Genomic DNA, 27,680 nt, shown 5'->3' with positions numbered 1-27,680 from the left:
TTGAACAGAATTCCTGATTCAAGATTGCCTGGTAATCTTGTTTACGCTTCCAGGCCAAGGCGTTCTGTACAGAACCCAGAAATGGCCTGCAAGGATAAGCAAACAGTGTGACTGGTGGGGGTGTGTCACACTGACCTGTGACCTGCTCTCCAGGCTGGGAAACATCAGGAACTGACTCAGGGGTGGGGCCGGGGTGGAGGGGGAGGCAGGGGAACCAGGCCAGCCCAGGGGCATCAGGAGACCCATTACCTGGGGAGCATGTGGTGAGGCTGCTGAGAGCCTCCAGAGCCTCCATGCGAGGCCACTTCAGCATCTGGGAGCACTCTTCGGCTCGGGCTAAAGAGCGTCCCAGGAGACACTAGGAGGTGCAGCTGGACCCTAACAGGATCAGCCTCCTTGTGCACAATTTCCCTTTTGCCCTTCCTCCCCAAAGCCACTGGGCCTCCCCTTGCTGAGTGCAGCGGAGATGCAGGCACCCAGGGAGCCTGGCAAGGGGAAAGGCGGGGTCGCAGGGCCATCTGTCAGTTACAGCAGGACTGCCCACCCAGCACAGGGGTTAGGGTCGGGGCTAGCGGGGCATGTGGAACGTTCTGCGTAAAGCAGTTACACCGCTGGGCACATGACTATCAGGCACGCCACACTCAGGATCTCGCCCCTCACGAGACCCTGGAGAGGTGGCTGCTACGATGTCTATTTCACAAGTGAGGAGACTGAGGCTTGGGGGCTGATGGATGGGGCCCAAAGTGGCTCACTGGGAAGGACAGATGGGATCAAGGCCACATCAGCCTGGCTCAAGCTCGATCAGCAATGGCTCTGCAGAAGTGGAGGCTGGGACACAGAGGGTGTGTCAAAGTGAAAGTGAAAGTAGCTCAGTCCTCTTTGCCAACCCATGGACTACATAGTCCACGAATTCCTCCAGCCCAGAACACTGGAGTGGGTTGCCATTTCCTCCTCCAGGGGATCTTCCCAACCCAGGGAATGAACCCAGGTCTCCTGCATTGCAGGCAGATTCTTTACCAGCTGAGCTACCAGGGAAGCCCCCAGTATGTCAAAGCTCTTTCCTAACTCCACCCTCCCAGGCAACACAGTGACACTCAGGGGGGCATGGGCCTGTTGCAAAGGTGACTCTGAGGCAGGCTTGCCTGAAGTTGTCCAGCCAACTCCCTGGAGCCACTGGTGCAGAGTTTGGCGTGCTCTGTTTTCGGCAGCAGGATGCTGCCTGGAGCTGCAGCAGGGATCCTCCCCACATACCCAGTCACCTGGCTGGTGCAACATGGGAGAACATCCATACCAGTCCTCCAAGGGCTGCCCCACAGGCACTGCGACCTTCTGGGGCTCTGTGCCCAGGTTCCCTCTTGTCATCTGGTTCTGCTTTTAGCTGGGGATCTCAGGTCAGAGAACCCCAGAGAGATGCAAAGGACACTGGCCTAGGCACTTGTGGGTGTTCATGCTGGTTCTGCCAGCATGGCCCTGGGTGGCCGTCAGAGGAGCATCTGTCCAATAGTGTGTCCAATAACCACCCTCACGGGACTTCCGGAGACAAGGGGCAAGGTGTGGAAGAGTGAGCCAGTCCTTCTCTCTGCCCCCTCTCCCTGAAGGCAGAGGAGGCCTCCAGGAGGCAGACTGGGGGCCTGGGAGGGTCGCAAGGGAAGCCACACATTCAGACTCCTCTTCATCTACTCCCCCATGCCCCCACCTCCAATTTTTGCCTCTAGGCTAACTGTCCTCCTTTCCACCTTCACACCAGGTGAAGAGGGGCTAACAGCTACCATGAGAGAGAGGGTGCAGGGAAAAAATTATTGCCTAATCCCTTGATACGTTTTCAGAGAAAACATTCCAGCAAAGCGTTCTCTAAGCAACAAGGGCCTGGGGGAGACCCTTCCAGGGGGCCCTCCTCCTCTCCAGGACTCTCCTGAGATCTGGCTGGATGGTTAGCTGGCCTGAATGGTCCAGGCCAGAGTTAGGGAGGCCCCTAGGGCATCCTTCATCCGCCCACCCACCCCACAAACGTTCTCCAGGAAGAGAGGATACAGCCCTCCACCCAGAATGGCTTTTTGGAGGGTGTGGATTCCCTTCCCAGATGGTCCCATCCACGTGCAGGTGGGGGCAGGGGGAGCAGGGAGGGACCTGGCGGGCAGAGCCTCCCGGGAAGGGCCTTTCTGCCACAGCCTCTGAGAAAGGCGAGGCTGCCGTTCTGTCTCCTCGGCAAAGGCTGCTCCTGCAGGCTGCCGCTCGCCTTCCTTCCCAGGGGCGCCTAGAGCATCAGAGGCGCGGCGAGGCAGGCGGTTGTCACAGCGCTCGCCCACACCCTTCCTGCAGTGGGCGGCTAATTGCAACCCGATCACGCGGACCTTGAAAGCCCCGCGTCTGGCCCACCACTTCCTCCTGCCCACCCCACTCCCCAGGGGGAGAAGCTTTGCGGCTCCAGGCAGGGACCCAAGGTTTTGCCGGCTGGTGAAGGGGCTGAGAATGCGCAGTCCCTCTAGCCCCGGCCCAGCGCGGGAGAGGGAGCACGAGGATGCGGGGCGGTGGGGAGGGGGGGGGGCACGCGGGGGGGAGGGGGGGCACGCGGGTGGGGGGGGGCACGCGGATGCGGGGGGAGGGCCGTGGCGGTGGGGGAGCATGGTGGTGGGGGTGCAGAGACCTCCCCAAACACCAGGGATACCCAATTTCACGATCTGAGCTACCCTCTAGTACCTCAGTTTCCTCATCTGTTTAAAAAAAACTAAGCAATCAAATTCGGAGAAGGCAATGGCACCCCACTCCAGTACTCTTGCCTGGAGAATCCCATGGATGGAGGAGCCTGGTACGCTGTAGTCCACGGGGTCGCTGAGAGTGGGACACGACTGAGCGACTTCATTTTCACTTTCACGCATTGGAGAAGGAAATGGCAACCCACTCCAGTGTTCTTGCCTGGAGAATCCCAGGGATAGGGGAGCCTGGTGGGCTGCCGTCTACGGGGCTGCACAGAGTCGGACACGACTGACAGCAGCAACAACAAGCAATCAAATTATGTGGTAACTCAGCGGTAAAAAAAAAAAAAAAAATCCACCTGCAGTGCAGATGCAGGATCTATCCCTGGGTCAGGAGACCCCCTGGCGGAGAAAACGGCAACCCACTTGAGCATTCTTGCCTGGAGAATCCCATGGACACAGGAGCTTGGTGGACTACAGTCCATGGGGTCACAAAGAGTTGGACATGACTGAGCAGGCGTGTAATAGGTCCAGTAAATACTCAATGCTTCCTTCTGGCTTTCACCTTTCCTTCCCTTTTAGAAACCTACCATTTGTGTCCAGAGTTAAAAACAAGTGGGGTCAGAGGCCAGGATCCTGCCTGAGCACATCCACACTTGTGGAGCCCACATGAGAAAAGGGACTGTGATATCACCATTACACGGGAGGGGAGTGAGAGCGATTATTAGAGTATTATCTAAATAACTGCGATGATGACACTGTCACACAGGCCTTGGTCAGCTCCAAGCTGGCTCATCTGAGAAAACGCTCTTTTGGGTAATGCTGGCTACAGCAACACTATCTAAGTTATGCCGAAGGCCCAGCCCAACACAGGGCTCTGGCCACAGGCTGAGAAAGGCTTTTCTAATTTGGCACAGGAGCACCAAGCCAGCTGGAAAAGGCACCATTAGCCTGTGTTCCACTCATGAATAAACATCAAGATAATTTCCTTTCTGACCCCCTGACACAGGAATCATTGTATCTAAGAGTGGATTCCAGCAGCACAAAACTAACAGGGCTCTCATACAGGGGTTCCTTGGAAAAGAAAAAATGAGAGGGTGGGGTCAGGGGACAGTTGTAGACTCGGTCCCTCTGAGGAGAGCATGTGGGTGGAACCACATATATGTGAAGATTTCAACCAACAGAATGCATCACTATGGAAACATTCGGCTTTTTCAAAGAAATAGTTAAGAAAATAAAGCAATCAAGACTTCAGATTCAACACTCCAAGTGTTTATGACCAGAAAAGGCAAATGGGTCTCAGATATTCTGCAGCCAAGTAAAAGCTGCCAGAACTCAAGGAAGAAATATTCCCAGTGGGGCAGGGACCCGTCACGTGTCCGGGCTTTCTCCGAAGCCCTCCAACTACTCTTCTGCTCACTGCAGGGCCCACTTAACTCTTCTGGGGTTGCCATGACATGGCCCAAGAGATGGTGCCACTTACCGGCCAGGCCTAGACAGCTCTGTCACTCGCGGGGGGCAGTTCATGCCAGCCATGGAGGCAGCAGGGAGTGTGTCACAAGAGAATAGCAGGTTAACTAGTGAGCTGTGACCCCGACTTAATAGGAATCATCAATGCCACAGGAGTTAGTGGTTTAGCTGACAACTACTTGGAACCTGATTTCAATACTAAGGACACCGACACCAAGTGTCAGACTGCCCCGAGGCCTGCTTTGAGGCGAGCTGCCGGTGGTCCACATGTTTTCAGTGGGCAGCCTGCCCTGCTGCTTGGGCTGTCTGCTGGTTGATTGGAGCCGTGGTGCTGGCCAGCATCATGAGGAAGCCTGATGCTGAATCTAGGCATTAGGGTCCCGAAATGGACTCACAGGTAAGAATGAAGGGAAGCAGCGGCCACCCGCCTACGACAGAAAGGTTGCTTGGATGGTCAGGAAACATGTTCTCAGTCACTTGCCAGGAAGGCTGGAGAATTTGTCTAATTCATCATAAATTGGATTGTATCTCCCCACAATGAGCCCCCCGCCCCGCCCCCATTAAACTGGACCATTCTCGCCCAGTTGGCAGCAGAGTTTCTGACTAGGAGATGCCAGTGTTGATTAAGGAGGTACAGACATCTGCCCTGGTGCACAGGAGAGCCAGGGGACCAGCAGGGTGGCATGGCAGTCAGCCCAGCCGGCATGGCAGTCAGCCCAGCCAGCATGGCACTGAGGGGAGCTTGGGCTGCCAGCCCTGCAGGGGCAAGCCCTGAGGCTTGGGGACCCGGAGGTGCCCACTAGACCATTCTGCCTAAATCCTGCCTGGCAGAGGAAGCACAGTGAGGGGATTAGCCTGTGCTTTATGTTCTGGTTCTGCCATTCACAAGTCCTGTGAGATGACTTCCCCTCTTGGAGACTCGGCTGCCTCATCTCTCCTATGGGAACAGCAGCTGGTTCTGGCAGGGCTTCAGGGAGGGTTAGGGATTATGTATAAGAAGCTCCCGCGTTAGTCGCTCAGTCGTGTGTGACGCTTTGTGACCCCATGGACTGCAGCCCACCAGGCTCCTCTGTCCATGGGATTTCCCAGGCAAGAAGACTGGAGTGGGTTGCCATTTCCTCCTTCAGGGATCTTCCTGACCCAGGGATTGAACCGGGGTCTCCTGCATTGCAGGCAGATTCTTTACTGTCTGAGCCACCAGGAAAGCTCCTAGCATGGTTACTAAATTGTCCTGGCAGGTTATTAAAGCTCAAAGAAACCAGCTAAGAAAGCAGCTAAGAAACCAGACTTGCTTTTTCCTTCATGCTACAGCTGCTTTATTTGCTCCCTCAACTTTAACAAGTAATGCTGGCAAAAAGAGCTTTGGCCTTAATTCTTAGTTAAGATTTACAATCAGTGAGACACAGCGACAGGCTAGTGCAGTCTCTGAGCATGGGCAGTCATTGCCAGGGCCTGGAATTCCTGTCCAGTTCCGAACCCTGTCCAGCAACTACCTCCTTGACATTTCAGAAGGGACATTACCTTAGTAGTAAAGAGTGGCTGTTCTGCCATCGGGCAGCCAGAAACAAAACCTCAGACTGCTGCTCTCAGATGAAGAAACCCAGGTGGTGGGCCAGGCAGTCAGGAATTTGTTTCCCTGACAGACACGGCCGTGATGAGGGAAGAGATCAAATCTGCAGCTGACGCAATGCATGGCCCGAATTGGGAGGGATCTGGTAACAAAACTTGGAGTCATCTCCTGGCTCTTTCACTTGTGGGAATGGAAAAGGAATTTCCCCAGGGTCACGCATCCAACTCACAGCCAAAGTTGACGGCACCTCCCTAGCCAGGCTGTGTGTGTCTGAACTGCGGGAAAGCTAGGAATTAAATAGGCTTTGTTTTTTTGTTGTGGTAATTTGTATCTCTCTCACAGGAAGGCTTACTGTGAGGCTCAGATTTTATAAAGCATTTGGTATTTCTTAGACAAAGAAGCTACACACATGAGACAACATTTAAAAGAAGGGACTCTGGTTCAAGAAAGCAGAGAGCTCAACAGAAGAACACCGCCTGGCCAGGCAAGGCACTCATCTGCCCCTGGCCTTTTATCATGATCTTGGGGCTCATCAATCTTACAGCGTGGAATGGAAACAAGACCAAAAAGCAAGAAGGCTGGGTAAATTTTCCCCATGGGGCGCTAGGGAAACTCTAACTCCCTTGCCCTACTTTCAGCCGTTTAAATCCATCCTCTTTCTCTCTGGTTTTCTCTATCTTGGTTTGGAACTGATCCAGCATGCTGCTCCTAAGTCTAGGGGTCAGGAATACACGTGCTTTTATGATGCAACAAGGGGCAGCCGCTTTGTCTGTTTTGGGAAGCTTGGTGACATCAGAGACTAACCCTCGAATCTCGGGAGCGTGTACAGAAGACAACACTTGAGTCAGAAGAAAGCCTTAGTCACGGGGCTCCTGAACTCTACGGGGAAAGGCACTATTAAGGTGACTGAGTCTGTTCCCCGTAGGACGGCTCCCGCTCCTATCTGGCTTGGGTTTAAGAGACTCAAGTAATTCTCCGGGGGAAACTAATCGGTGTGGAACAGCTGCCACGAGCAGGGCATTTGCCGCTCCTCAGCTGAAATTTCTCATGACATCACTCAATTCCTCCTCCCTTTGAGGGGACAGTTTCCTCTTGTATTACGAGCAGTCCAGGGGGCAGCTTGGAAATACACTGGAGAAGACCACCTCTGCTCTTCACTCAGAGGCCTGAAACCTGTCTGCGTGTCTCCCAGGGAGATGGACAGGCAAGGAGACTTGGTTAAATAAAGTGCTCCCAGAGTATGCAGCTTTCCATTACCACAGCACACAAGCCAACATGTTCAGGAGTCGAGGCAGACTTCAGCAAAACTCTGTTTGGGTTGCAGCAGCTGTCTGCCTGCGGAAGGCTCCCGAGTCACTGATGTGTGTTACTATCTCCACTTTGCTACAGGCACAAGGAACAAAGATGTGGATTAACCCTCCCCCGGAGGCAAAGTCCATTCAAATTTCTTCAACTGAAACCGGAGAGGGCAGTGGTAGGGAAATGGCTTATGGGCAAAATCATCGGTAAACACAGCCACAGCAGTTTTTAATCTGCCTAAAGAAAATATGTGATTTCAAAATGTGATTAGGGATTACTGTTCCCACAGTAAACGTATTTTGAACACGAACTGCAGGATGTCATTTAATAGAACTCCGAGCTGAGAAGCAAATCCCACCCTCATCCTCCAGACAGCCACGAGAGCAGCTAGACCAGCCTCCGGAAGTGTCTTCATGGAGGAAGCTTTGCTCAGTCTCAGCGTGGCTTCCCTCTCCAGGATCTCACATCACCAGTGCACCCCTCGAGGGTCAGGATAAACTGTCCGAAAGGTCAAGTTTATTCTTGGTCCTCTGGAGTGGTACTCTTTGGGCACTCGATGCTAAATGGAAATAGGAAAAACTCTGACATAAACACACTTAAACTTTTACTACAAAGCCATTTAAAACTTCTTTATGAGGACACAAACATATTTCAACTTTATCCCCCTTCAATGAGCAGCAATAGCTCTTCAAGGTCTCGTGGAGAAAGGTCTTCTCGGAAACGAATCCCCACCCCCCCTCACGGAGGTCTTTTCATTTTCTTCTAAGTGCTGCTCTTCCTCGCGGCCTCCTGCCATTTTCCCCAAAGCTCATAAGCCCACACACAGATGACTGAGATCACAGAGAGGCGCAGGATGCGCTCTCAGGCTGGGCGTTCTTACATTAACCTGCCCACCTTACAAATGGCCTGGCCGAAGCTGCGGAGCTGTGCAGCCCCCCATGAGAGCCACTGGCTGCCTGAAGCTCTAGCTTAATTGAAAATGCAGTTCTTCAGCACTCCAGACATATCTCAAGGGATCAAGAGTCACGTGTCTGGTGGCGAGCGCACTGGGCTGCAGAGATACAGAACACTTCCTTCGTCACAGGAAGTTCCACCGGACACCGCTGCTCGAGAGCGCCATTCTGTCAGCACTATCAGAACTTCTCGGAAATGACGTCAGTTTATTGCCTCGTGCTCCTTATCAAAGCAACGTGCTTTTCGCCACGTTTAATGCAGAAATTAATCATCATGAGCCTGTCGGCAAACTGCCTCCCCACAACAGCGAGTCCGTGTTACCCGCATGTCCTCACCTGCCAGTCCGCTTGCGTGGCCCCTTCCATGATTAACAGGGTCCCGTGATCCAAGGGTATCTTCACTCGATCCACATACGTGTAGTCTCCATTGTCTTCCTAGAAAACAGTATTCACGGCACTGAATTTTTTCTTTTTTGCTTGTGTGATCAAGATGTAACAGAAGGCGACACTGGTTAGAGAAATGGCAACTCCAGCTCAGCCAGGCGGCAGGGCTTCGTTCACCAGCTCTGTCGCTTGGCAGCTGGCTGGCCGTGGGCAGGTTATTTCACCTCTCTGTGCCTGAATTTACTCATCTGTAAAAACGAAGATGATGGTACTACCTGGATCATAGTGCTGCTGTGAGCCTCAGTTGATGTATGTGTGAATTACCTGGAGCCCAGCAGGTATTAGGAACAGTGTAATAGCTGGTTTTAGAAAAGGCAGAGGAACCAGAGATCAAATTGCCAACATCCGCTGGATCATCGAAAAAGCAAGAGAGTACCAGAAAAACATCTATTTCTGCCTTATTGACTATGCCAAAGCCTTTGACTTTGGGGATCACAATAAACTGTCAAAAATTCTTTAAGAGATGGGAATACCAGACCACCTGACCTGCCTCTTGAGAAACCTGTATGCAAGTCAGGAAGCAACAGTTAGAACTGGACATAGAACAACAGACTAGTTACAAATAGGAAAAGGAGTACAACAAGGCTGTATATTGTCACCCTGCTTATTTAACGTATATGCAGAGTACATCATGAGAAACGCCGGGTTGGAAGCAGCATAAGCTGGAATCAAGATTGGTGGGAGAAATATCAATAACCTCAGATATGCAGATGACACCACCTTTACGGCAGGAAGTGAAGGGAAACTAAAAAGCGTCTTGATGAAAGTGAAACAGGAGAGTGACAAAGTTGGCTTAAAGCTCAACATTCAGAAAACGAAGATCATGGCATCTGGTCCCATCACTTCTTGGGAAATAGACAGGCAAACAGTGGAAACAGTGTCAGACTTTATTTTTTGGGCTCCAAAATCACTGCAGATGGTGACTGCAGCCATGAAATTAGAAGACGCTTACTCCTTGGAAGAAAAGTTATGACCAACATAGATAGCATGTTGAAAAGCAGAGACATTATTTTGCCAACAAAGGTCCGTCTAGTCAAGACTATGGTTTTTCCAGTAGTCATATGGATGTGAGAGTTGGACTGTGAAGAAAGCTGAGCATCAAAGAATTGATGCTTCTGAACTGTGGTGTTGGAAAAGACTCTTGAGAGTCCCTTGGACTGCAAGGAGATCCAACCAGTCCATCCTAAGGGAGATCAGTCCTGGGTGTTCTTTGGAAGGAATGATGCCAAAGCTGAAACTCCAGTACTTTGGCCACCTCATGCAAAGAGTTGACTCATTGGAAAAGACTCTGATGCTGGGAGGGACTGGGGGCAGGAGGAGAAGGGGACGACAGAGGATGAGATGGCCGGATGGCATCACCAACTCGATGGACGTTGAGTTTGAGTGAACTCCGGGAGTTGGTGATGGACAGGGAGGCCTGGCGTACTGCAATTCATTGGGTCACAAAGAGTTGGACACGACTGAGAGACTGAACTGAACTGAACAGCTATTAGTGTTCATATCATCAGCATCCAAATTGCAGAAAAGTACATTCTGGCCTATGGAGGAATTCAAAGTCATTTATACAATAATTCTTTACATCTGCCTTATTCTGTGCCCTGTGTTCTGACAGTGTTAGGAGAACAGGCTTTCAAACAAGATGTGGTGTGGTGAGCTTTGACCACCTTTCACAGTTTATGCTAATTCACTAATTAATATCTATGTTAAAACTGATCATAACTCTTCCTATAGCTACTTTGGTATTTTGGAGATACATTCTTGTTTCTTTCCAGAACAGTCAACAGCCAGATTTTCTCAAAGAAAGGGACTCTGTCGAGACCAGAACAGTGTTGCTAAACTGAGCCTGGCCGTGTAAGCTTTGAGAACGGATGGCAACACGTGAGCACCTAGAATACAGATGCCCACATTTACACTGCCCTTTCTTCCAGAGCTCAAGTCAATCCACGGACAATATCATGGTGAAGCTTCCCAGCACGGCTGCGATATGGCCCACAGGTGGTGTCACTCCTCCTGCACCGCTGACAAAGGAGCACAGTCAACAACTTCCTTGCTCACAGCGAGAGAGAGCACGTGCAGAGCTGAGACTGGGACAGGCCCAAGTGTCCTGACTTCTTCACCCCATTCTAAGCAGACCCATCCATCCATTTGCTTCACTTCCAATGCAAGAGATTTACATTTAAATTACTGCAGGACTGATTTCACTGCAATGCTGTGTTTATGTTTATTATTGCAGGGGTGCTTCTGAGAATGTAACTGTTTACAATGATTTCCCCCAGGAAAATCAAAACCAAAACAATAATGAACTTTTATAAACAGTCTAGATTCCAGGCCCCAACCCTTGGCAGTGACTTTATCAAGTACTGTCATAACTTTCCTAAGCAGAAGACACAAGCAATGTTTGAAATAACTTTTAGTCTCCGTGACTGATTTTATGTCTGCCACCTTCTGCTTTCCAGTAGTAAGCACTACAACATTTACCTCTGACCCCTCAGCCAACCACAGAGGACTGGGAAGGTGACCTTGTCTGCAGGTGGCCCAGTTCCATCTCAGAAAAGCAAAAGGGTGCTCTCTGAAAAAAGGACTGCAGATAGAGGAGATGTACATCCTACTGAAGAAAAGATATCAGAAGGCAGTACGCTGCTCATGAGATCAGAGGGTCCAAGGCTCCTTGATTTAGGCTGTAAAGTCAGTCACCAGATCAAGGTTCGACACAGCTACAGACAGAACTGCTGCTGCCCTCCACATAACCCAAAAGTACAGCGGGGCTTTAATCTATAAATCAAGCAGTGGGACAGGAGAGTGAGGAGACAGGAAAGACACTTAACACCACAGGAAGACAAGCCTGAGATGATGATCTCCTAGAACATTAAAGCATTATTGAAGTAATACTGTACATCAACTATACTTTAATTTAAAAAAAATAAAACACTAAGAAAGAAAAGCATGTCCTAGGAAGGAGGAGTTGTACATGCAACAGCTAGAGGCCAGGAAGCCAAGGCCCGTCCTGCATACACAGGTCTGTGAGACCAGAGGGCAGGTCTAAGGAGTGATTTGGAGAAGAAGTTAGGAGAGTCAAGAGCCAGCACTTTCTAATCCAGGGTTGCTCTGTCAGAGCCACTGTAATAAAATGCAAATCTGATCTCAGAATTTCTCTCTCTTGCTTAAAATACATTAATGATATCCCAAAGGTTTCAGGATGGGGTTCAAATCCATTACCCTGGCACCCAAGGCCCTTGATGACCTGCCTGCTTCCTTCTCTTCAGCTTTGTCTTCCTACATCCCTGTGCTCCAAATAAATGGAACTCCTTAACACTTTTCCAAAAGTGGGGGGAAAAAAGTCATTAGTGGGGGAGGAGGAGGTGCTAAGGCCAGCAGAAGAGGTGAGCACTATAACCCTATCTGGAAACACGAAGCAGGGAGAGAGGATTCCCAACCCAGGAGGGGTATATCAGCATGGACTGAATGTGATGCTCAGCAGAGCCACGTCCCCCTCTCCAATTCTAAGATCTGAGTTTTTCAAATGAGAGAAAGCCTCAGGGTGGTTTGAAACAAATCACATCCAGTATAATCCTTCGTTGTACCAAACAGCAGAAGAGGGGAGCCTTTTCTTGGCAGGGAGCTGCCTCGATCCGTCTCCTGCGGGGATGGTGATACCAGCACATCCACAGGGAGAGGTGATGTCACCACTCTGCTGCTCGTCATTCGCTCCTTCAAACACCCTTGGCTCAGCAAATGCATTCCTCATTTCCTTCTCAGGGGAACTTCCCGACCCAGGGATCGAACCCAGGTCTCCTGCACTGCAGGATTCTTTACTGACTAAGCCACCAGGGAAGCCCCCCATAATTCGCAGGAGGACACAGATGGGAAAGAGGACAGGGGATTATGCCAAGGCAGCACTGGACTCACAGATGCTTCCTTCTCCGGAGCCTGGGGCAGCAACAGACCACACAGCCACCCTTCAACGCAACCAAGATCCACAGAGACTTTTTCCAGCAAGGAATCAGATAGAGGGCCAGAGGAGCTCACGTGGCTGAGCATAAGAGCTCAGTTGATAAATGGATAAGCAACAGTGGAAACATGGGTCTGACTGTTTGGAGGAGCAAACTCACGGCTATTAAGCATGGCTGTTACCCAAACATGGCTCTGAAACCTTTTTGATTTACTCAGGTCTTTGTGCAAAACAAAACAAAACACATCCTCTAAAAAGCCCTGGCTTAGGGTAAAATTTTCCATTCCTGATCCCCATTCAAAGAGACTGCAGGGCCAGAGTCAGTCTACAGGGTGGGTTTTGCCACTGATATTCCTGGTTTCCCACACACCTGAAAACTCTCAAGTAGATGGAAAAAGAAAATGAAAAAGAAAAAAAAATTTTTTTTTTCACATTAATGTTAATCAACATTCTCACTCCCTCCTCAACCATAGCCAATTCATCTGAATGCTTAATTATACTTTTCAATGAATGCTGGGATTTTCCAAAGTTTCACAACTCTTACCAAGATCTGAGTCTATTCAGTTTCCTTTAGAAAAATGCTATTTAGAGGGGAAAAAAAAAAGCCTGGATGTATTTATTGTCATATCATTACACACCACCCAACAGATAAGAAATCTAAACGTTCTTCATTCTCTTGGAAAGGAAATCTTCAGCCCGTATGAGATCGATGTAGATCTTTCATGTAATTATCGCTTTCTCGTCCTAAAAAGGTATCTTAGAAATTACAAACATCAGTGCTTAAAAACCATCATTGGCATAGTTTTTTTTCCCTACTATAAAAGTAACATAAGTTCACTAGAGAAAATGATATGCTTGTAATTACCTGTTCAATGTCCGCCTTTTTGATCTCTGATAAACTCCATGAGGGGAAGACATGCTATCTTTCCCTTTTGAAATATGCTCAATGCCTATCACATATATCAATAAGTATGTCCTGAATGACTGAAGAAAAGCACCAAGAAGAAATAAAAATCACCTTTAATCCCATCATCCAGAATTCGTACAATACAAACACAGGGAATATTCTATACGTACAATCGTGCACTCATTTTTAACACTGTCCTGTGAGCATTTCCTACATCTTAGATGTACAGTATTTCTTAAAAATGGCTATATAATATTCCTTTGCATGAACATATCCTTCCTCCCTTAAACTCATAAACTATTTTTTGACCACCTGGATATGTCAGGCACTGTGCTGAGGATACAGCAGTGAGGTACGCACAGTTGGAAATAGATTTTAATATACCACTAATACTTAAAAAAAAAAAAAAGGAAAAAGAAAGAAAAAGCTACTGCAAGTAGATTTTGGGCAAAATATCTCTGAGTGTATTTCTAGGCTATATTCTTTTCTTCTTTTTGGCCATGCTGTGTGGTATGTGGGTTCTTAGTTCCCAGACCAGGGATCAAACTCATGCTCCCTACATTGGGACCGCAGAGTCTTAACCACTGGAAGTTCCTAGAATAAATCCTTTAAAATGGAAAAACTGGATCTAAGGGCATGAACTTAAAGGCACTTTGATTTATAGTATCAAACTGCTTTAAGCAGATTGTGGCAATTTATAATTCCATCTGGAAAATATGACAGTACCTACCTTCTGAGCACATCATCATCAATATGGAACATTATCAATTGACAATGATGAAAAAAGTTTAGGGAGAAACAGCAGCTCATTCTTCAAATATAAAGTTCTTTAGTTACTAACCAAGTTCACCATTTTCTCATATGCTTATCTGCTGTTTGCATTTCTTCTATTGCAAACTCTGTTCGTGTCTTTTGTCCATTTTTCTATGAGATGTTAACGGTTTTATTGATCTGCAACCATATATAGTAAGATATTTCCCCTTTGTTATATTTTCTGTAAATATTTTTCTTACTTGCTATTTGACTTTTAACTGTGTTTATGATGTTTAACACAGAATAGCTCAAAAACTTTTACAATCAACTCTGCTGATCTTTCTTTGATTCCCCTTCATGGTTTTTATGCTTAGAAAGCCTTTTTCTCATTCACAGGAAACCTAAATATACAACTGCATTTCCTTTCAGTTAAAAACATTCTGTAGTTTTTAGATTTAACTCTTTAATCCACCTGGAGTTGGCTGCCCACTCCCCTGGGTCCGAGTGTTTTTTCCTAACAATTTCCCGGTACTTAAACCAAGTCATCCTGCTAGACTTTCTGGACACCATCAACCATGGTGTAAGCTGCTAAAATGCCAGGCATGTTAGGGACCGTATGTACCCAGTACTGCTAATTCTCACCACAACCCTGTAAGGGACGTGATATTCTTCATGTTATTATAAGCAAAGGAAGCTGGAGGGAAAGTACATTTCTAAGGCAAAAGGCTGGCAGGAGACATGGAGGCAAGTATTTGAACTAAGACCTGCCTTGTTTTAAAGTCTGTATTTTTTTTCCACCTTATTGTGCTCTCCAAAGTGCTTTCTTTCTTCTGAAATCCTGTAATACTTCCTGTCTGAATGACATGGCACCCTGTCTGTTCTGTAAGGGTCACCATTACCAGCAGGTGGCATAAACAAGGCGTGTGGGGCAGGTGCAACACAGCGGGGAGTGGGGACCATGGACACCAGACAGCCCGGGACTTGTGCACCCTCTGCAGCTTCCTTGTTATTCCCCGGGTGTTGCCTGATCTTCGGATTTTCTAGAGAAGCTGATAAATGGGATTTTTATATGATCTCTCCTGAGTTATAAGTTTCTTAAAATTTCTTAAAAATACTGGGAAGTATATACACAAGTCTGAGGACCAGTTCCTGCTTAAGAGCTGCCCAACTGAGCTGCTGGTGGACCCATCACAACTCCTTCTCTCATGCTCACATGTGGTCATCCCACGTAAGCGCCCAAGCAAGCCCAGATGTTACCTGCCCAGCTTCTTTGATGACCCTTTGCCATTCCACGTGATAGTGCCTGAAACAAAGCTCAGTACACATATGCTGCTTCAAATATCGTATTCTTAATCTCAGTGATCCCAAAACAATCAGAAAACGCCATGGATGTGAAATATGCTTCCAAATTAATGATCTTGGTCAACAGTGAAACATCTGGTTTTCCAAGTCATCTTTGATCTCCCGGATGAGCTACTTACCTAGAAATTCTTCCATCTTTTTATTAATAAGATGCTTATAATAACAAAACAAATGAGCAAGAAAGGTCAAAATAAAGTAGAAGCCTGCTATCTGTTTTTCATTTCCAAAGCTCAGGAAGCACCTGACATGCAGTAACTATTATTATTTTGTTCACTGAAAGGCTTCAAGGCTACAGGAGCCCTTGAAGGCTAGAGAGGACTTCAGTTAATGAGAAGGTGGTGTGCATTTGTGCTAAGTCGGCTCAGTCATGTCCAGCTCTTTGCAACCCTATGGACTGGGGCCTGCCAGGTTCCTTTGTCCATGGAATTCTCCAGGCAAGAATACTGGGGTGGGTTGCTAGGCCCTCCTCCAGGGGATCTTCCTGACCCAGGGGTCGAACTTGTGTCTCTTATGTCTCCTGCACTGGCAGGCGGGTTCTTTACCACTAGCACCACCCAGGAAGTCCAATGAGAAGGTGGAGAGCATGTCTAAGGAGCAAACAGATAAGCCAGAGTATGGTGCAATCACACAGGGACATCGAAGTAAGACATCAAAGTTGGTTGGGCATAGATTTGGTGAAGATTTGACAATCTGGCTGGGAGAGTTTACATTTTATACCCTGTGTTCCAGCAGGAGCGAGTAAAGACTTCTAAGTTGGAAAACAAACTGATGAAAGCAGTGAGCTCAGTCTTGGCTTTCTGCTCCTCTTCTCTATTCTTCTGCTCTGAATTGATAATGGGTGGTTCCATAGCTTTACATACTATCTAGATTATTAGTTTCAAGTCAGTTCAACAACTGAGTGTCCATTCCATGTGGAGCAAGTGCCTTAACACAGGGCCTCAGCCACCTCACCTGTGCGAAGGAGATGCCAGCAGCATGGACTTCATGATTCCTGGAGGCCGCATGGAAAGCACTGAGAACAGAGCCCAGCACAGACTCCATACTATGCACCCGTCCTATGCTATTTATCACTATCCCTTTACGGTCGTTGCTGTTGGTATCCTGACAGTTCCCAATGACACCTCTAGCACAGGCCTATCATCTGCAGCCCTGACGCCATAGCCAATTTGGAAGTCTCAAGCATCTTGAACCTAGCAATGTAGAAGAAGGATCTCTTGATTCCTCCACAATCCTCCCTAAACAAGAGCAAAATAAAATGCAAACACCCTGCTCCTCCTCCACCTGAGTAAACAGCACCTCCATCTACCAACTGCTTGAGCCAGAAACCTGGTCCACCCTCAAAACTATGCCTCAAGCTCATCTACTGTGCTCCTCCTCACTGGCACCATCTGAGTGCAAGTCAGCAGCCTCCCAGGAAAACACTGGGACAACCTTCTAGTCTCCTGTTCTCGCCTCTCCCTGAATTATCCTTCCACAGCATCCACAGTGCTCTTTTTAAAATATGAACCAGAGCATGTCACAACCTCCTTTGTTCCCATTGCTCTTGGAGTGAAATCTAAATTCAGAGCCCTAACTGCAAGCCGTAATTATGCTTCTCCCTTGAATCGACTGTTCTCTAGCTCCTGTGACATCCAGGAGGGCAGGGCCCGTGTCTGCCACGTTTACGGCTATTTCCCCAGAGTTGAGCACCGTGCCCGACACACAGTGCGTGCTCAATTAATATCTGTGCTGAGGAGGAAAGAGAAGAAGGAACAAACAGAGAAAACAAGCTATTCCTGAAAATATCTGGCGTCTGGTTATCAGACAGAACTGAGGGAGAAGAGATTAGAATTACGGATATCAGAGTGGAAAAAGGCATTTTAGTATTTTAGGCATGTGGTAAAGAGAGCCTGAAATGAAGCCACTATTAGAAGGATGAGTTTTTTCAGACCTTTCAAGACAGAATTAAGAAGATATGGAACTAAAACAACTGAAATGAGAGAATGGGGAAGAACTGAGAATAGTTTACGATTAAACCTGACCAACAGAGTAGTGACACCATGAACATAATGGCACTTACGAGCAGGTAGCATTGTGGAGTTTTCTGAGAGAACAGCAGTAAGTCTACAATTTCAGGTCAGAAGTCATGTGCTGTTGTAAGCAGAAACGTCTCATGACAAAGTGATGATGACTAAGAACAAAGTGATGACGAGACTGTGAGATAAAAGTCAAAGCCGGAATTGAGATTCACAAGTTGCTCCACCAAAGAAGAAATGGTTGAAGCCACAACAACAAATGAAATCCATTTATGTATTCAATCAAAACACACACACACACACACACACAGTGCTAAACGCTGGGGATGTAACAATAAAGGAGGCAGAAATGGACCTTGCCCACATGGCGTTTCCAATCTGCTCCTGGTTCATAATTTCCCTAAAAGCCATGTAGACAAAGATGACAGAATCAAAGACGATTCTGAATATCCATATTTAAAGGGGTTGCATGTAAAGGGAAAAAAAAAAATCAAAGGAGGCAGAAACATAGCAGTGAGAAAAGTGTGAGAATAGCTACGATAATACAGCATTTCAGAAGCCAGTAGGAACAAGAAAGGGCAGCTAACAGACGGCTGAGTTTCAGGAAGAGACATGCTGGATGCTGGTGACCAACATTGCAAGGAAGAAGACAATGACGACCAAGGAAAGGCCAGACTACTCGCTCTTCAGGACAATGGTATCACTGCACCAGCAGCATGGTGAAATGGAGCTAGAGAGCAGCCGTTCCAAAAGTGAGTTAAGCTGTAGGAAAGGGAACCTGCAGGTGCAGACAACTGATCCCAGAATCTGTGCTTCAAAAATCAAGAAAAAAACCAAGATGTTGGAGCATCTGCAGAATCAAGCAAAGGGTTTTCACAAGATGGTAACAGACAGAATAGGAATTTCCCTTGCTCTCTGGTCCAAGAATCCATAGTAGAGCTGCTTGACAAGTATGGTTAAGGCTTTACCACAGATTAAAATGATATTTGAAAACTAAATGCCAGCATGTGCTACAGCTGCTTAGACTGCTGGAGCCAAGTGTCCCTTCGCTGGCCCTGCTTCCTGAGCTAGGACTATGCCAAAATGTCTCCTCTCCTCTCTTTCAGTCATTTCTTCCCAGCTTGTGTTCCCAATCAAACTATGGTGTGGCCTTGCCCTTGAGAACCTGGCTGGCTTCTAGACAGCTTTATGGATCATCAAAGTTTGCAGCTATATTTGGACCATAAAGTTGTTTCTACAGCGCCAATATAAGAACACAGCTGGACCTGTTGTTCATAGTGGTAATATATTTTTTAAATTTGACATAAACAAAACATATTAGTTATGGAAATTATGGAAACAAAATAAAGCTAGGAACCCACAAAGTCATCTCCACAGTTAGTCTGCTGACTCAAACCAAACACTTTCAGAGATGGCATCTTCAACATGATCTGAAAAACATTACTTTAAAAAAAGAAGCAGCTGGTTTTGAAATAAGATCTGATAAAGTAGGAAACTAGATGGGATAGCATAGACTTTTTTTTTTAGGCCTTGCCATGCAGCATGCAGGATCTTAGTTCCCTGACCAGGGATTGAACCTGTGCCCACGGCAGTGGGAACACAAGAGTCTTAACCACTGGACTACCAGGGAAATCCTTGGGAAAGCAAAGATTTAAAGTGATTTGAGGTTATCTGTTCGAAACAGTTTTGAACTCACTTGCCACACACAAATATTTGAGCTTTTATCAAACTCTTTTCCTGATTTTTGACGTGGATTTGGCAGGAAAGGTTCTAGTGAGGTGAGTGAGAACACTACGCATGAGGGCCCGGCACGTGCAGCCAGCCAGCCCAGCCCAGGCACACCCAGTGATCCTAGAAGGCAAATGCAGTTCACACGGCAACACCTGCCACCAGTGTTTGTTGCTGGTCTAGGGTTGGGGGTAGGAGGGCTGAAAAGTTACTGAATTAAGCAGAAACAAGGTTGGCTTTACCTTTACTGTTACAGTCACTCTAGCTATACTAAATGTGCATTTAAAGCCAGAAGATTTAATGTAATGAAGATGCTGTTCTTGGTGATTTAATATTTCCAAGAAATGCAACTTAAAGGAACTGCTATTTTGAAAGAGCTTTTACTCAAGACTGCAGCACCAGAAATAAATGCTCTCCTTCCTCGAAGAGCGTACAGGACAAATTCCACGAAGCCTGACTGACATCCAGCTGACCCCAGTCACCAGGAAAAGTGTAGGGTTCTCCAGTCATCCATTACATCAGAACACTTATTCCCAAACCATCCCAAGACGTAACCTGATTAAACACAATCCCCCACAACCACCCCTGGCCCTGCCACTGTGTCTGCTGGAATTCTCATGTAAGGATGAGCAAACGCCCCCAGATCCTCAACCTCATGTGCTCTGAAGGTTCCCTCTACCTCCTTGTCCTAATCAAAACCTAGGTCTCTCCAGAAGACTCCAAATTCTCAGAAACTCTCTCTCCTGTGGAAGATGATCATGTCTTTCACATCGTTAGAGTGAGGGGATACTCCTCATTAACACTTTCAGACCATTATTCCCAGCCATGTCTTAAAAATGCTTGCTCCTTTGAACTCACGTCATTGAGGCTGTCCACCTCTCTCCTTCTCTGCCTTGGTCCCAGGAGGTATAACAATCTCTTAATTGGTCTCCTGGCTCTCACTCTTGCTCTTGTCTAGTCTGAGCTCCACGCAGTAGTAACTGACCTTGTAAAATTTCAATCAAATCGTGTCTCTCTTCTGCCTAACACATTTCAGTGGCTTCCTGATGTACTTAAAACCCACTCCTTCCTGAGGATCCTGTCCTTGTGGGATCTGGCCCCGCCCACCCCTTCCATCTCATCCCCTGCTCCTCTCTGCACTTGCTCACTCTGCTCCTCTGTTGGGCCTCCTTCTCCTTCCTCAAACTCACTAAGCTCTTTTCTGCCTCAGCTAAGCAGTCATCCACCAGGAAAATGTGGCTTGTGAAAGAAAATCACCAGAAGGCTCAGGAATAGTTTTTCAGAGTATGGCAAAGTGGAGGCGGGGAAAAACTACCATTAAGGCAAGGTTTTAAAAAAAGTTTCCAAGTAGGCCTCATACCTAGTCAGGACACACACAAATTTGACACAAATCACTTTGGAAAATGCTGTTCTCCCAAGATTAAAAGTGCTATCAGTGGCAATACAAAACCAGGAGGTTCTTTGCAAAAATTAGTTTTTCCCAGTGGCAGTTAGGAGACGGATTCTAGCCTGAGACAGCCTCCAAAGAAGCAAATGACGATCCCAACTCCCCAAAGAGCTCGTCTGTAGAGAACTGAGGTCCTACCAGGACTACTTATCTTTATCCATTTACACGTGCACCAATTTATCTCCCCACTCACTCACTCACACTCTCCAAAACACTGCATGACCCTAAAGACAGGAGCTCAAAAACTCAATCACCATTCCTGATCCACAGGCACTTGACCCTCCCCAAGTCTCCCCCGCACCCCCTCAATGAATGCCATTCACAGGGTGAGGCAACCCTGGAGGTTAGCCTCACTGCCGTTCATTTTCTTTTTCAGTTTCCACATCTGAAAAGTCCCTGTAGCATCCACCGCTTATAACAGCTTAAAAATTCCCTGATCACGGCAACAACTTTCGTAGTGCCTTTCATGGGAAAACTTTCCTATTACTCCCATAAAGTTGCTACCAATTATCATCCCCATTTACAAAAATGGAATGAGTATAAATGAGGCAGATAAGTGCTTTTTACAGGCATCAGTAACAGAAACAGGAAACGAAACCTGATATTTTAAATTTCATTAGGGACTGTATTAAAAAGATGATGGTTATCAACAGTTCCTTTCGAGTAGTTCTTGTAATTTCTCAGAACAGATGCAGTAATCAGAAGATGGACTAAGAAGTATGGATGCCTGGAAGAGCAGCAATGGGCGTGGTGGCTGGCCGCAGCTCGGGGCCACCCCCGGAAGGCCACACAGTCTAGTTTACCCGATTTTCAAATTTAGGCTAGTCAGCTTATATTATTTTGGATTCTAATATCCTCAATTCTTCTAGTGCCCTGGAAAAAATATTGATATTTATGATTTAAATGACCTTTTTATATCCCATTCTTCCCAGTAGTGTGTAAACAGGGAGGTACTAGGAACTCGAATGCACTGGTAACTCTCAACCTCTCCCATCACAAGTGGTCTTACAAACATCTTTTTTGGTATTATGAACAGAGTTCTCATTCTTCAGAAGGTGCTAGAGAAAGGAATGGTTGGAAAATTTCCCAACTTGCCTCAACTCCATCATCTTGAAGTAGATAGAAGCCCCTCACATTTTTAGGATTCAGCTGATAAAGGATAGTGCTTATGCATGGGTGATTTTCTAGAAAACAAGGCTTTTGGCATCTAAACCTCCAGTGCATCACAAACTTCCTATTATCTAATACTCACCCCCCTCCCCAACTCAGCCATCATTGTTTCTATGGTAACCGACAGAGAAATAGCAGCCTGCCAAATGGCTTTTGTAGTTCCTTTTCCAGCCTGTTTTTCAGTATAGAATTAAAGCTATACTGGGAAAAGAACCAGACTAATCTTTATAACAGGGACATGACATAGCCTGAAAAGTACAACTGGGTTTGGGACACAAACGTAGAAAAGCTTTAATGAGCCCACCTTGGGAGAATTCTTTTGGAGCTTCTTGGTTTCTTAAAAAAAAATGTCTACAGAGGTATAGTTGGTAAGCTTTACTTTTGTCTTCAGATAGTATATTCTGATGTTGGCCCCGGAAGATAGACACAATGCTGTTCACTCAGGTTTAACTGAATTAACGAAAGAAGGGATGGGTGAATGAAGGAAAGGCTACCATGTCTCCAAGTAGCTTATTATCATTAAAGGAAGTGGTAATTGACTATCAAATCAAAACAAATGAGCAGAAGTTGACAGACTTGGACAGGGTGATGAGGATCAAGGATTGGCATCTTGGAGAAGTGAATGTTTAATCCTAAGGATGATGCATGTGCAAAGCCGCCTGAGCCAACTGCATGAATCAGAGGGACACTGATGCTTAGGGAAACAAAGATCTCCTTACCATCTCAGCACAGCGAGAAATTGTTAGGAATGCAATGTGTGGAACTGGGGCAGCTTTCAGAAGATCAGCAGCTACAGAGAACTACTTAAGGTGCCAGACTGCAAAACAAACAGCTGCTGCAGGGGTGGGGGAGTTGAATGTTAAAAAAAAAAAAAAAAAAAGGCTAATTCCCTTTGAAAGTGGCCCCGAACAGATGCTTTTCTGTCTCAAATCTGCATACTTGAATCAAATACAGGAAATCTCATGATTCCTTTATGTCAGCTTTAGATGAGAAACTTTGACTCAAGTCAAACAGGTATTAACTTCTTCTCTGATAGGTTAAAACTAACTGGATTTTGAAAAAGATGCCCTCCCACGATCTCTAGCATACTCCAAATGTCTTGTTGACAGACATGAAAATTACAATCTTTAGTGGCATAGTGAGACAGGTTCCTAGGAGCTACAGAAAGTCAGACTCCTACAATTCCACACAGAAGACTAACTTGAATTACACTTTTTATTTTATGCTTTTAGCTTGAGTTATATGAATCATGAGTCATGTTCTCAAAGCTATCACCATAGTTAAGGAAGAAAAGTAGACAGATTTGCAACAACCATTCTCCTTCCAATCCTTCAGAAAAGGAATCTTTATTCTAAGATAAAGATGATGTGCCCTAAGATACATTCCCAAAGATGTCAACTCAGAGAAAGGCTTCTATAGCTCAAGTTTAGCTAGATTTGTGAAGCCCAAGATGTTTTAAATCTGTTAAAGAAACTTGAAGAAATTTTTCCAAAAGTTTAAACCTGGGTTTTGTTTATCCAAGAATGGAGTTTATAGGTTCTTGGGGAGGGGGTGAGGGGAGGGGGGGAGGGGAAGTAGTTTTAAAACTGTATTTACTAACGCATGATTATAATTTCAAATATATTAACCTTCAATTTCCCCATCTTAAACAAAAGTCAGAATTGAAGGAATATACAACTGCATCAAATTCAATCACAGTTAAGACTATGCCAGAAGCAAAAACTTATTAATCAGTCACCCGACATACTGACACATTTGTATTTCTCCCCATATCTGTTTCCTCAGCCAACTTTGTTTCAAGATCTCAGACAAATTTTCTTACTTATCAGATAGGTATTTTCGTCAAATCAGCTACTACAGTTATAGTGCAAATTCCCCTGCTATTGGCAGACAATTACAGGGACTTAACCACATTTTCAGTGTCTCATGGCCTGTGCTTTCACTCCTGTTCATCAAAATAGACTCTAAGAAGCCTTGAGAAGACAAAGGTTCAGTAAGTATGGTCAGTGTCCCTCTTAGAGATTTTGTTCCAAATGGTTGCCCTCAGACACAATGCTATGTGGCAGTTACATTTTCTATCCACCCCTTAACCTATAACATAACTGAATTATATTTCCAAGAAATAATTCTTGATCACCATGAATATGTTCTCATATGAGAAAATGACCTTCAGCTGTCTAGAGGGGAAAAGGAATAGAGGTATTCTGGGCACCAGAACACTGTTAATGCTTCAGTTCAGTTCAGTCGTTCAGTCGTGTCTGACTCTTTGCAACCCCGTGGACTGCAGCACGCCAGGCTTCCCTGTCCACTACCAACTCCCAGAGGTTGCTCAAACTCATGTCCATTGAGTCAGTGATGCCGTCCAACCATCTCATCCTCTGTCGTCCCCTTCTCTTCCGACTTCAATCTTTCCCAGCATCAGGGTCTTTTCAAATGAGTCAGCTCTTCGAATCAGGTGGCCAAAGTATTGGAGTTTCAGCTTCAACATCAGTCCTTCCAATGACTAATGCTTAACAGTTGGAAATTGCTTGTACAGTAAAACTAATTATCCTACAAAGCATGCTTCGGGAATTCTTAACCTTAAAATCTGCAAATAGGCCAAAAAATGTTTTTGAAAAAGGGTGATGGTGGTGGTGGTGAATGTACATGTAGAGAAAAACGGGAACTGAATACTTGAGTGCTTGGCAACAAAGAAAGTCACTGCAAAGAAGCAGAGACTCGGCTTACACCAAAGATTATCCTGGATCCACCAGAGTTTGCTGTCCACTCAGAGAGCTGGAAGGATAACCCTGGAAGGGAGACAGAGCACTAACAGGGGCCAGATCATCAGCTCCAGGAGGGGAAGGATGACTTCATCTCACTTACTCATGGCTATAATCCCAGCTCCCAAGACCAGGCCTGGCAAAAAGATGGTGTTCCGTATGTCTGGATTGGGGGTCTGAACTTTACAATAAGACACCTGGTGTTTCTTTACCATTCACACAATAGAAGACTTTAGAAGGGCAGGATGAACTCCTCATGTGTGAACGTAGGATTTAACCAAGTGGAAGCCTGCATATAAAAGCTAACTGTGCCTGAAAGGAACATGGCAAAGGCTGGGGAGCCTGCTTCTTAGGCGGTTTTCCCTGGTACACTGGGACAGTGAGGCTAGTCAGAGTGCCCAGGGAGCAAGTTTACTCAGGAAGTCACTTGCAACTGACAACTACCCCCAATCCCCACCAACACAGACCAAAGCTTCTGTGTAAACAGAAGCAAATACAACCCTGTCGATGGAAGATATGCCAAGGAAAGGTGCTTAATGGAGTAAGTGCAAAACAACACAATATGCTTCAAAATACCATGTTTGGAAACCCAAATACATGTCAGGAAAACAGCCCAAGAAGTATATCTGATGAAGAACAGACACAAGCACTGACTGCCTGATAATTATGTGGTCTGGATTAGGTCATACTCAAAACACAGCCCTGTAGGCCATCCACACTGACTGTGTCTGGTTTAACGTTATAAGCTAAATGATTGGGAGCCTTGGTTTAAAAAAACACCCACACGCAAATCCTGGAAATAAGATAATTTGGTAGAGCTTTGCTCTTTTCTTAGAGTTCCTACTATCTTTCTATCTGCTTCAGTCCAAAAGTTCTACACTTCTTGATTTTAAAAAAACAACAACACAAAGAGCCCTCATACCCCTCCAATGTATTAAAATATAGGCAAGAGCGGGGCTGGACAGCTCAAGTTATTCTACAGTTTAGTCACTGCTTGTCTAGTCACCTGGCTGGAACTCCCTCTCTGAAAGAGGTAATGTTCATCTGGATTTTAGGAACTGGCTAAGAAGGAATGGGGATGCGTGTGGTTCAGTTCAGTTCAGTTCAGTCGCTCAGTCGTGTCCAACTCTTTGCGACCTCATGAACCGAAGCACGCCAGCCCTCCCTGTCTATCACCAACTCCAGGAGTCCACCCAAACCCATGTCCATTGAGTCGGTGATGCCATCCAATCATCTCATCCTCTGCTGTCTCCTTCTCCTCCTGCCCTCAATCTTTCCTAGCATCAGGGTCTTTTCCAATGAGTCAGCTCTTCGCATCAGACGGCCAAAGTATTGGAGTTTCAGCTTCAACATCAGTCCTTCCAATGAACACCCAGGACTGATCTCCTTTAGGATGGACTGTGGTACTTCTCTTCAAAGAGGACAGGCAACACTGCCATGAAGAACACTTACTTAAAATAAAGGCTCCTAAAGAAGGGCATCTTCCCTGAGCCTCCTTCCTTTCCCTTCTTGCCCCTACTCACTTGAGTTCTGCCATCCGGTTACTTGAGTAATGAATAATGTCTGTCTACCCCCATTTCCATGAGGATGGGGACCGTGTCTGTCCTTTCCACCAATGGAAATAAGCCTCTGACACCTGGCACACAGCAGGCAATTTCTGTTGCAGAAAGGAATGAATGGCCTCTTTGGAAGTCAAAAGTTATCCACAGGATATAAGCCATCAGTTGAAAACATTTCATCAACCAGACACATACTCCAATCCCCTAAATCTGAAAATAGGAGCCTTTTAGGAGCCCAGCTCTTTTTTCACCGATTATTAGATAGCGGGAGGAACATAAAATAAATAAAGGGACTACTCACTGGCGGGGGCTTCTTTCTCATCTCAAACATGCGTGTGGCACCAAAGCTGAGTGAAGCAATGACGGGGCACCTCCCCAGTGAAGGCTCGTCATCGCTGTGCCAGTCCACGCTGTCCTTCTCATTTCGGTAAAGATTGCAAAGCAAGGAGTTGAAGGGGTGGCCAGTGTTCTCTTCAATGTGGCTCTTCAGCGTGAGCAGCACAGGATGCCACTGCAATCAACAGGTCAAGAGAAGGGGCAGAGACAGTTCACAGGAGATACACAGTGGCAGTCACAGGGAAAAACAGGGAGCGCAGCATCAGTCACACTGTAAACAGGGGCTTGGGGTAAGCAAACCATCCGAAACATAATAAGCATCAGGCCAGAAGAGAAGTTGCATTCTCTCCCGTCATGTCTATTCTGAAGCAAGCTGACCTCTGCAATTTTATTAAGGTGCTAAATTTGGTGTAGCAATGTCATGAAGACCAGGCCTATCCTCCCATCTCATCCTTTCCATGTTAAATATATGACCCTCCAGAGAAGTAACTGTCGGTACACTCTGGGCGGTCGCCTCAGTAAGGCATGGAGGTGGCATGTGGAGCAGGAAGCCTGCTTTGTCACCACAGCTGATGGGCCATCAGGAGTCGGCAGATAAAGACTGAAGTCTGAGGGTGAAACAGCTCTCCTTCGGGGTGGCCCTCTGTTCCATTCCTGTGCTGTGCTTAGTCACTCAGTTGTGTCTGACTCTGTGACCCCATGGACTTTAGCCCGCCAGGCTCCTCTGTCCATGGGGATTTCTCCAGGCAAGAATACTGGAGTGGGTTGCCATGCCCTCTTTCAGGGGATCTCCCTGACCCAGGGATCGAACCCAGGTCTCCCGCATTGCAGGCAGTTTCTTTACCATCTGAGCCACCAGGATTCCATTCCCATTTTATCACAAGTGGCAAAATTGCTCTTTGAAAAGGATATTTAATATTTCTAGAGTGGCACACTTCCTAAGACCAGAACCCAGAGGGGAAAAACATGCTACAGAATGGAGTCATGAAATGGCTGTGAACTACAAAAGATTTAAACAGTCCACAGCCCTGCCTCCTGAACACCGAGTTCACACCTGTAGTTTATATTCAGAACTCACCATCTCGCCATACATGCTTTAGGAAACTATGACCCTTGACCTTAGGTTGTACTAGGGAGCTACAATCAGTGTAGTTCTTATGGTTCTGGTTAGAATTCTGTATGTCTTGCCTTCCAAGAAACCTCAAGTGCTTTACAGAAGCTTCGTGTAGGACAGGGCTTCTCACACCACTACCAAAGATGACT

General features: G+C 46.5%; 1 protein-coding gene across 4 annotated transcripts in view; it reads right to left on the bottom strand.

The window, feature by feature from the left end:
• Nucleotides 1–7,297: 7,297 nt before the first annotated feature.
• Nucleotides 7,298–27,680, bottom strand: part of ALKBH3 (alkB homolog 3, alpha-ketoglutarate dependent dioxygenase) — a 42,805-nt gene continuing 22,422 nt past the window's right edge. For all 4 annotated transcript variants that reach the window (XM_068988684.1, XM_068988683.1, XM_068988682.1 and 1 more), the window contains 3 exons: nucleotides 26,383–26,592; nucleotides 8,322–8,420; nucleotides 7,298–7,591 (listed from right to left, as the gene is read on the bottom strand). In XM_068988684.1, the coding sequence (XP_068844785.1) occupies nucleotides 7,499–7,591; nucleotides 8,322–8,420; nucleotides 26,383–26,592 (402 nt within the window). In that variant the 3' untranslated portion in view covers nucleotides 7,298–7,498. The remainder of the gene's footprint in view (nucleotides 7,592–8,321; nucleotides 8,421–26,382; nucleotides 26,593–27,680) is intronic.

Source organism: Capricornis sumatraensis, chromosome 16 (genome assembly GCF_032405125.1).
Source record: "Capricornis sumatraensis isolate serow.1 chromosome 16, serow.2, whole genome shotgun sequence".
Lineage (NCBI taxonomy): Eukaryota > Metazoa > Chordata > Mammalia > Artiodactyla > Bovidae > Capricornis > Capricornis sumatraensis.
Note: the sequence above shows the minus strand (reverse complement) of the source record. Positions and strands in the feature narration are given on the sequence as shown.